This window comes from Dama dama, chromosome 20 (genome assembly GCF_033118175.1).
Source record: "Dama dama isolate Ldn47 chromosome 20, ASM3311817v1, whole genome shotgun sequence".
NCBI classification, from domain to species: Eukaryota; Metazoa; Chordata; class Mammalia; order Artiodactyla; family Cervidae; genus Dama; species Dama dama.
This window is the reverse complement of record NC_083700.1, coordinates 115,641,603-115,652,538: the sequence shown is the minus strand read 5'-3', so window position 1 is coordinate 115,652,538 and position 10,936 is coordinate 115,641,603. Positions and strand designations below refer to the sequence as shown.

Below are 10,936 nucleotides of genomic sequence, written 5' to 3'. Positions count from 1 at the left end.
AGGAATAGACAGCTTACTGCCCTAAGGAGGTTCTAGGTTCCTTGCTTAAGCCTGTTGTTACAAATACATTTCTCTAAGTCCTATAGGTGCTGTCTTTGGTGAAGAATGGCCTAGAGAGGGTGTTTGTCCTGGTTTCACTGTAGCCTCTCACTGCAACATCATTGAGCAAAGATGCACACTAGTGGAGAGCTTTTAAAATGATCTGTTTATAACAGGGAGGCTGTTTACTTTAAAAGGGAAATTAAAGCAGTGTAAATCATGCATCTGTTTATAACAGTGAGGTTGTTTATTTTAGAAGGGAAATCATGGCAGTGTAAATCATGGCATTTTGTCAAAAAAAGACAAAAGCATAAATATGAAAGTAAGTTATCAATATTTATTTTTGAAAAAACTAGCTGGTGTTAGTTCTGAAGAAATATATTTTTTTAAAATACTTTAAGCAAGTAGTTCATTGTAATAGACCTTTTTAAACTTCTTTTTATTTGCTTTAAGTGTATAATTTAAATAGATTTATTCCTATCTAATTAAAACCATGGCAGCAGACTATGCCATTAAAGCAAAAGTAACAACAATAGAAAACCTTTTTGACTTTCTGATTATATGCACAAATAGGTTTCAGCAGTCAAAAGTGAAAAATCATGAACTTAAATCATCTCCACCTAAAGATTGGGTTAAAATTTCAGTGAGGCCAAGTTTATTCTTCATTATTTTGTTAAATCCTGAAATCATCTTAACCTTCATCTTTTTTTTTTCGCCCGTCTTAACCTTTTTAAAATGGAGAAGTCATAGGGATTGAAATGGACATAGTTGTATTGCATATTTTTCCCCTGGGTTTAGACTCCTCAGAATCATCTCAGAGAATTTAGTCTTTGTATTATTAACGTTTTTATATCTGAGCTTTCTCATCTACATAAAACTTTATTAAATATTTATAAAATACATAAAAAAAAAAAGAAATGTCTGTCTAAAACAGTCTCTCTTGATTTTGGTAACCTGAATTTCTAGGCTTGTGCTAAACTAAGTGATGGAAGTTTATTGGATAGCTAAGTCATTTCCAAATAAAATAAGATTCTGAAACATCATTACTGAACCCCAACATACTCTTACAGAGCAACTAGAGATTTTGGACTATTAATGAACAGTGTTTGATGCCGTCCTGAGATGTTCTCTAGAATTTTTTTTTTTTTTTTTAGAAATTATCACTGATATTTATGTTCACCTGTCTATAGAATGCTAATTAAAGGTCAGTTCTTGGTTGCTTAAGGAAAGTAGGATGTGTATTTTCCATAAAGAAGGTATGAGGAAAGAAATTACATTTTAGAAGGGAAAAGGAAGTACATCTGACTTATAGGTGGCTGTTTCAGGATGAGAGAAAAAAGTAAAGGGTACAGAACGTGGTGAGAAGATTTTATGGAAAGCGGGTCCCAAGGGAAGAGTTTTGTGCATAAATACAAGTTTTCTTGCGATACTGAACTGCCTTTGATAATGGATTTTAAGTTTCTTAACCTCGGAAGTGATCTGTTCTATGTTTACCTTTGAAATCTTCTTTGTTACTTTGGTTAAGTGAATATATTGTTTCACAGTGATCTATATGATTCTATCTGACTGAATGTTATAAACCCTTATGATATTTATTGACAAAACTTCCTAAATAACTTGACTACTAGCTAACTTTAGGATGCTTCAAAGGGCCCATGAGATATCCCAAAGAACTATTAAACTACCTGGGTTCATTGGACATGTTAAATTACATGGGAAGTACTGTTGAAGGGGTGTGATAAATCTTCTCAGGTTATACTGTATGGTTGATGTTACTAATATAGATATCCTAAAATTATGTGGAATTCATGTAGATCTGATATTCCCTGATAGAATGTGGTCAGTTATAATTCTAGCTATCATGTTAAAGTGTTGCATATCACAGCAATGACCAGGCTACTTTGTCAATTGCAATTTAATCAGATTTTAAACATGCCTCCTATGGTTTCACTCTGATGCCTTTGCAAGAATACTGCTTCTTCAAGATTCATGGAAAAGACTTTTCTAAGTTTAACTGAAAAACAAATTTTGTTTGTTATCTGGTAAACTGGTAACAGACTGGAATTTAGTTTACTCTCTATGTTAAGAGAACAAAGTTTTCTTAGAATGCAGCTTTCAATGACAGATTATGAACTTCCTTGATTTTAAGTGATTTATATTTGTTTTTTAAAATCTTTTGTTGCTTTGGTAAAGTAAATAAGCATTATTTAAGATTACAATGCATACAGACAAAGCTCATTCTGCTTCTACAAAAAATAAGCCCTCACAGTTAGACTTTTGCTATCCTGATGTCCTTCAGTTCAGTTCAGGTCAGTCGCTCAGTCGTGTCCGACTCTTTGCGACCCCATGAATCGCAGCTATAGGCCTCCCTGTCCATCACAAACTCCCAGAGTTTACTCAAACTCATGCCCATCGAGTTGGTGATGCCATCCAGCCATCTCATCCTCTGTCGTCCCCTTCTCCTGCCTCCAATCCCTCCCAGCATCAGGGTCTTTTCCAATGAGTCAACTCTTCTTATGAGGTGGCCAAAGTATTGGAGTTTCAGCTTCAGCATCTTAAAACATGGCAAGTCTACTTTTAAATCAGAGAATTAAAAATGGGTGAACAGTAGCTGTAAATCAAAGAGTCAGGGCTATGGGAAATCCAAGACAACCACTTGGATTTCCTGGTTCCCTGACAAACCTCATTTTTATTTGATGGGTTAAAGCCTTCCCTAGCTACAGGGTTAATGCCCTCACAATGACAAAAAAAATTGTATTTCACTTAATATTAAGTTCTAGTTTTGTTAATTAAGGTCTGTGTTTACTATGGCTCACTTCTAAGATAGTTCCTTCTTGTTATATTTCTAAAAGGTTTAATTACATTATTAAAAATTACAATCTAAGTTTGTTTCTAAAGCTTATCTCAATAACCAATCTTTGGATAAAGGTCAGATGCTCCATGATGTACAACCAGGAGATTAATACCTGGGTAAAATAATTTTGACTCATTGGAAAAGACCCTGGTGCTGGGAGGGATTGGGGGCAGGAGGAGAAGGGGATGACAGAGGATGAGATGGCTGGATGGCATCACTGACTCGATGGGCATGAGTTTGAGTAAACTCCGGGAGTTTGTGATGGACAGGGAGGCCTGGCATGCTGTGATTCATGGGGTCGCAAAGAGTCGGACACGAATGAGCGACTGAACTGAATTGATAATCATTTAACTAAGTCAGATGACCTGGGGTATACTGGGCTATATCCAATGAACACTCTTGACTTAAATTCTTGCTTGTGACCTTACTAATAACTGTTAGCTATATTATTTTCTATGTTGCTTGTTTCAGAAGGTTGTTTCTTATGTTACTAGATGTGTGACTGAGCCTGTGATAAAATGAGATCAATGATTTTAATAATGTAACTCTAGATATGGGAAGAAGCAACAAGAGGGAATATTTTCCTGAACCAAGAGGCTAGTAAGAAAGGTATGGTCCAGAAACTTTTGCTACTCACAAGACCTGGTCCAATAACAGCACAGCGTGGCCTATCAATGGAATCTTCCCTAGACCTGGGAATGAGCCTTCCCAGCACCGTGGGACACAACAGCCATGAAATGCCCCCAGAGCATGGTCAAATATGTGGCTATGAAGGGACCCTGCTGACTGGAAATTGGCACTTGCCAGCTTCTTCTACAAAGATTTCATCATGACCACTACAAGCTGCTGACCTTCAACACCCCCAAAAGGAGTTCAGGGTGGAGATCAGAAATAAGGCACTCTGTGCTATGGGAAAAACCCAGAAGAACCGGCCTTCAGAGAGTCAGATGTTTTCAGGTAAAGATTTATGAGCCCAAATTCTTGCATCATCTTGTACTTAGAGAAACACTAACTTCATGAACAAATATCTGGTCCTGGTTCTCCTGGCTAGCCCCTGAGCAGCTTTTCTACCTCTATTAATCTTTGGGCCGTGTACCTTTAACTTTCTTGTTAAGGTTATTTCTTCTAGAATACAACAAATCTCCAAGTGGTAGTACGACAAGACTATTCCCTGACCAACACCTGGACAACACTGAAACAAGTCACCTTATCACTCCATGGACTTTCATCTCCCTCCATAAATGCACCCTGACAGAGAGCAGACAAAGGGAACCCAGAGCCCCATGATGCCCCTACAGCCTGAAGAAGTCAGAGCAGTCATTGCCCTCTTTCCCCTGAGACTGTGTTCCCAAAGGACTGAAAAGTGAAATAGGTAGATAGTTAGATATGAGCAGGGTATCAACAGGGGCCAAAGACTTGGCCCTAAAAATAAAGAGAGGGAGGAATGTGGTGACCCAGGGACTAAAGAGCAGATAAGACCAAGGAGGGTCTTGGAATGAAGGAATGGAAAAACCAGACCCTTATCATCTTTCCCTCCCCCATGTTGTAACTATTAACGGATTTCAGGTCCTCCTGAGAAGTGTAACCTGTCTCCCCTCCTACCCCACACAGGGAGAAGGTATTTGCCTTACTCTTCCCCCAACCCCATATACGTGCCTCATCCAATCAGCAAATGACCCACAAACCCTGTATCCCACTCCTTGTACCCTGGGTATTAAGTTGAACTAAGGACCCCTGTTCAACGTTGAATCTCATTTGAGCTGGCCTGCTGTTCTAACAACATCTCCCACTCTAATAAACTTTATTTTCCCCTCATTTTGTCTCATGTCTGGAAGTTCTTTTCCAACCCATGCCTGGACCACGACTTTTTTTTTTTTTTTTTTAACTTTTCTCTGTTGTCATGACAGCACCTGGTTCTGACTGAACTTAACTTATCTCAAACCTTGTGCTAACCAATGTGTTTTTCTCATGGAAAAACTTTCTTAAGTTATGTTAATGAACTATATATTTTCTTGGAAATCTGCCTTTCTTCAAGATTTATGTCAGTTGTTTCATGGCCCAGGATGACTCATCTTGTGCCAATGCTGTCTCAAAATGCATGTTGTGGGTGAGGGGTCTGGTGCAACTCTAAGTTCTGAGGCATTTCCTTTCTCTAATTAGCAGCTTGCTAGTAGGTATATAGCTCCTTGCTAAAAACTAGCAAGGGGACACTCTTTCTGTCTCCTTCTGATGTCAGTCAGAAGCTTTCTCTATCTCTCTTATACTTTAATAAAACTTTGTTACACAAAAACTCTGATCAGTGAAGACTTGTCACTGGTCCCACATTGAATTCCTCTCCCACAGAGGCCAATAATCCCAGCGTCCTTCACTCACAGCAGCGACCTTCCACTAGGCTGTTACCTAGTCCTGGTTTGAGTTCCTTGAGTCATACAGAAAATTCCCACTGGCTATCTATTTTACATATGGTAATGTATGTTTCCGTGTTACTTTCTCCATACACTCCCACAAATCACAATCTGATCAAGAAATGGTTTTTTTGTTGTTGCATAGAATAAGAGAAGATGACATTTCAAGACAATGATTTTTTTGATTTGCAATCAGCTCATGAGGCACCCCACTGACTGAGCTTTTTCATCTTTCCAATTTGCTTCAAATGCCAAATGACCACAGAATGGTTGACAATGAGTTCTTCAGCAACTTCTTGTGTGGTTGTAAGAGGATAAGCTTTGATGGTCCTCTCAATTGGTTGTTGTCATCTTCGGATGGCCAGCCACCGTCCCCCTCAACTTCAAGGCTCTCATCTCCTTTGCAAAACTTCTTGAACCACCACTGCACTGTATGTTCATTAGCAATTCCTGGGCCAAATGCGTTATTGGTGTTGCGAGCTGTCTCTGCTGCTTTACTACCAATTTTGAACTCGAATGAGAAAATCACTCAGATTTACTTTTTGTCTAACATCACTTCCCTAATCTAAAATAAATATAAAATACACAGCAAGTAATGACATTAGCAAAAAATATAGTGAGAAGCATGCATTGAAATGATGTATAATATAACCACATTTATTTAAGAATGTATTCCAATATAAACTGGCAAGTTCAACAATGCAAAATCACAATTACTTTTGCACCAACCTTAATAGTTGAAGCTATTTCTCTAAAAGATGATCCATAGATTGCCGTTATACTTGAGAAAATGCTCAAAATCACTAATTGTTAGGGAAATAAAAGCAACAGAGATAATACTTCACTATCATTTATGATGGCTCAAATGAAAAAGAAAAGAACATATGTTGACTATTATGTGGATAAAATGGAACAGTTTTGCACTGTTGGAAGGAAGCAAAATAATATAGCCACTTAGAAAAGTCATATAAGATTTCCCTCAAAGTGAGAAAAGATAACCATATGATACAATCAAACATCTGAATATATACCAAAAAAAGAAAAGAAAGAAAAAAGGCAGTCTCTCTGAGATATTTGCATGCCCATTTACATAGCATGTTCTTCAACATAGCCAAAATGTGGAGGTAACCCACGTGTTCCTAGGTGGATGAACAGATAAGCCAAAAGTTGTATACACATGTGATGGATTACCATTCAGTCCTGAAAATGATTGAAATTCTGTCACATGCTGCACTGTGGGTAAACCTTGAGGATTCTATGTTAAATGAAGCAACCAGACACAAAAAGACAAATACTGTGTGCTTTACTTACCTGGGGCATCTAAAGAAGTCACGTTTGTGGAGACAGAAAGTAGAATTGTGACTTCCAGGGGTGAAGGTAAGGGGGAAACAGGGAGTTATTATTTAGGGGGATGAAGTTTCAGGTTTGCAAGATAATAAAGTTCTGGAGATCTGATACACAGTGAGGTGAGTATGCTAACACGACTGGACTACACTCAAAATTAGTTACAACAATTGATTTTTACATTAATAGGTAGAAACTTCTAAACTTTACTATAAGATCAGCATCAAAACTACAATGTATTTTGTGTTGAAATGTGATGTGTTTATTTTCCACTGAAACACAACAAGCAAACTGGAGCTGTATCATGTACATTTTGGAGTTCAGTGTCTACTTAACAGTGAACTCAAGTTATACACCAGCATTAGATGTGAACAAAGAACCAAGTACGTGTCAGCAGCTTGCAAAGTATTATACAGGATGAACAAAAAGATAAACCCCTTCTAACACTGTATAATTCCCTTCATTACAGTCTGAAACATAGGTTTACATAGAGTAAAGCCAACTTACAGGGTTTTAAAAATAATTTTCTTCCACAGTATAGGGCAATTTCTATTTTATCTAATATTTAACTTGTTTTCCTGATTTATTTGAAAGTGAAAATTAATGTTGCTCTACTAAGAACTACTGATATTATACTGTTGGCACCATCAGATTGCATGTATGATGAGAAATATACACTTGTATAAAAAGATTGCGTTTTTCTATTTCCTTTAGAAATTTAAGTTAAATGAATTCTTTTTAATGGCTGAGTAATATTCCATTGTATATATATATGCCATAGCTTCCTTATCCATTTATCTGCTGAATTCATTTGAATCAGTTCTAATGAGATGGATGAAACTGTAGCTCATCATACAGAGTGAAGTAAGCCAGAAAGATAAAGACCAATACAGTATACTAATGCATATATATGGAATTTAAAAAGATGGTAATGATAACCCTATATGCAAAACAGAAAAAGAGACACAGATGTACAGAACAGACTTTTGGACTCTGTGGGAGAAGGCGAGGGTGGGATGTGCTGAGAGAATAGCATTGAAACAAGTATACTATCAAGGGTGAAACAGATCGCCTGCCCAGGTTGGATGTGTGAGACAAGTGCTTGGGGCTGGTGCCCTGGGAAGACCCAGAGGGATGAGATGGAGAAGGAGATGGGAGGGGGGATCGGAATGGGGAACACATGTAAATCCATGGCTGATTCATGTCAATGTATGGCAAAACCCACTACAATATTATAAAGTAATTAGCCTCCAACTAATAAAAATCAATGAAAAGAAAAAAAGAAATTTAAATTAAGATGGTAGAAGACCTAAGATAATTCTGAAATTTCATGGAATGTCAAACAATAAAATGAAAGAGAGAGATAGGTGAGGTAAAGAGAGAGATTAGAAAGGGAGGAAAGAAAAAAAAGAAGGAAGAAAGAAAGAAAGGGAAGGGAAGGAGGAAGAGAGGAGACAAAAGAGAGGAAGAAAGGAAAATAGGAGATAGAATAATATAGCATGAAACAATAATAAAACATGTCATTTTGCTGCTGAAAACTGGGGGAACTTTTCAAAGAATTGCAGCATTATATCAAGAGAATACAGTAATCTATGGAAGACTTAGAATTAAGATTGGAGCTCAAATATGAGACAATAGGAACAAGAATCTGGTAGAGGCCTCTGAGTAGATCCCAAATGAGCAACGGTGAGCAGCAGCCTGATGACAGGGTGTGAGCCCCTCCCCACGGTCCTCCCGAGCCAAGAGAGAAGATGGAGAGCTGTGACCAGAGAGGCAGGGCCCATCCCCACTGACCCTACTGGGGACCAGCCACCCTTGTGTCCGGAGGACAACCTCCTGGTAGTGACCATGGGGGTGGATGACTCTTCCAAAGTAAGACACCATAAGGAGGCCATTGGGTTCTGAATCCAGACTGTGTGTTGAGTTTCATGGAGCATGACGATGAAGCTCTGAACGTGCAGCTCAAGGTTAAGGGACCAGGTTCCCAGGGAGTGAGAGAGAGAGAGCAAGGACCTATGGTCTCTCCAATAAAGTACACCTTCCCTTTCCTCCCCTGCTCTCTGCTGCAGCTACCCGGACCTTCATCTTTATTCAGAGATATCTGTGCTGATGAAGGATCACAAATGGGAAACTGTCACCTGCCAGCCTGGGTGGTATAAAGTGTCAGTTGAAGTTTGGGTACCCACGCTGACTCCCTGGGGCTCCCAGCTGCTGTCTGAGGGGAGAACCCTGGAGAGGGAGCACTGGGAGCCTCTGAAGCAGGGGCACGGGTGCTCCCTGCTGCCTTGTTGGGTGGCGGCATCAGTGAACAGAAGGGGGAGGTGGAAGAACAGCCACATGCAGGATTGAAGGGAAGCATGGTCTTCCTAACTCTTAATTGGCTCTGGTGACCCAGGCTATCACCAAGAAAGGGACAAGGCCGAGTGTCCTAGGCCCCTCTTCTAGGTGGTCCAGGGAGATTGCTGAGCACATATTTACATAGATTTAGAAATGAAGGGAAAAGAGAGGCATCAGAGTTTGTGTCGTTTAATACCTTCACCAGAGGAAGTTGAACTTGGGACATGCATGCTGTTTCAAAGACCCTCTGCTAATCACTCTGCCCACTGTGTTACGCAAATTTCAAGATTAAGGTCTTGGATAATGTGAGTCATTAGTTCTCTAGTGGGAATGAAGATGCCTTATCTATCTTTATTTCTCCCACTTGCAGTTTGTGGAACATCATGTGCTTCATAAAGAGTAGAATGTAACACTGGATGAAACAGTGAAATAGATAAATAGGGGATGAATTTCTCAAACCAAATCCAGTCCCTTCCATGAAGCCATCTTGTTCTGCTCTCAAGACCCTGTCTCTCTGGCCATCCTCCACATGGCTGTGTGTTTCTGCCCCAGTCTCCACAGGGCATCCTTCACATCCTTGTTTCTCAGACTGTAGATGAGGGGGTTGAGCATAGGGATGACCAGGGTGTAGAAGACAGAGACCACCTTGCCCTGCTCCATGGACTCCACAGCTCCTGGCTGGGCATACATGACAAAGACAGTCCCATAAAAGAGGGACACGGCTGTCATGTGGGAGCCACAGGTGGAGAAGAGCTTGTGTCTCCCTCCTCCTGAGCGCATCCTCAGGATGGTCCCTGTGATGTAGCTGTAGGAGATGAGGACCACGAGTGTGGTGCCCACAATGATGAGGCCACAGATGGCAAACATGACCAGCTTATTGATGGTAGTCTCAGCACAGGCAAGCTTGAGCAGAGGCAGCACATCACAGAAGAAGTGGTCGATGTGATTGGAGCTGCAGAATGGGAGGCTGAATGTGAAGCTGGTCTGCAGGATGGAGTTGAGGCAGCCCCCACAGTAGGAGCCCAGCACCAGGCGGGCACAGACCGAGGGGCGCATGGAGATGGGGTAGCGCAGGGGGCTGCAGACGGCCACGAAGCGGTCATAGGCCATCACAGCCAGGAGGAATGCCTCAGTGGTGCCCAGTAGGGAGAAAAAGAAAAATTGAATGATACATCCCTCAAAAGTGATAAACTTGGAGGATAAACTTGACAGGAAGTCAGCCAGGGCCTTGGGGGCGATGACAGATGAGTAGCACAAGTCCAGGAAGGAGAGGTTCTTGAGGAAGAAGTACATTGGGGAGTGCAGACGGGCATCCAGGGTGATGACCATGATCATGGTGAGGTTCCCCAGGACGGCCACCACGTACAGGGCCAGGAACAGGGTGAAGAGCAGGGCCTGGGTCTGCGGGCCACCCGCAAATCCATCCAGCACGAACTCCTGAAGAGGCATCTCTGAGAGGTTTCCATCGCCTTGGGGTGACATAGCTCTCAGCTGAGCCACAAGCGGCAGACAGCAGAGAGCAGGTGAAATGCAGCGTGAGGGAGCAGGTCAAAGTCACAAGGGAACACTCTCTTGGAAAACAGAAACCCTTCAGGGCCTCACAGCCCACTGACCAACAGACCACCAGCTGCCCTGTTTGTCTCTTGATGAACTCAGACTGACCTGAAATGGCAAACATTTCCTCTGATTTACTAATATCTAAGTGTGCTTGGAGGGTTTCCCTGGTGGCTGAGAGGCAAAGAATCTGCTTGCAATGCAGGAAACTTGGGTTCGATCCCTGGGTTGGGAAGATCTCCTGGAGAAGAAATGGCAACCCACTCCAGTATTCTTGCCTGGGAAAACTCATGGACAGAAGAGCTTGGAGATTCACAGTCATGGGGTCACAAAGAGTCGGATGCAACCAAGCCACTAAACAGCAACAAAGTATGCTTGAAACACTCACTCTGTGGGAAGCCTC

The 10,936-nt window shown here is 41.0% G+C and overlaps 1 protein-coding gene across 1 annotated transcript; it reads right to left on the bottom strand.

Annotated features, from left to right (window-relative positions):
• Positions 1–9,477: 9,477 nt before the first annotated feature.
• On the bottom strand, positions 9,478–10,461 carry LOC133040015 (olfactory receptor 9S13-like). Its single transcript, XM_061119768.1, has one exon. It carries the CDS (start codon positions 10,459–10,461, stop codon positions 9,478–9,480), a length of 984 nt encoding a protein of 327 aa, XP_060975751.1.
• Between the last annotated feature and the right edge of the window lie 475 nt (positions 10,462–10,936).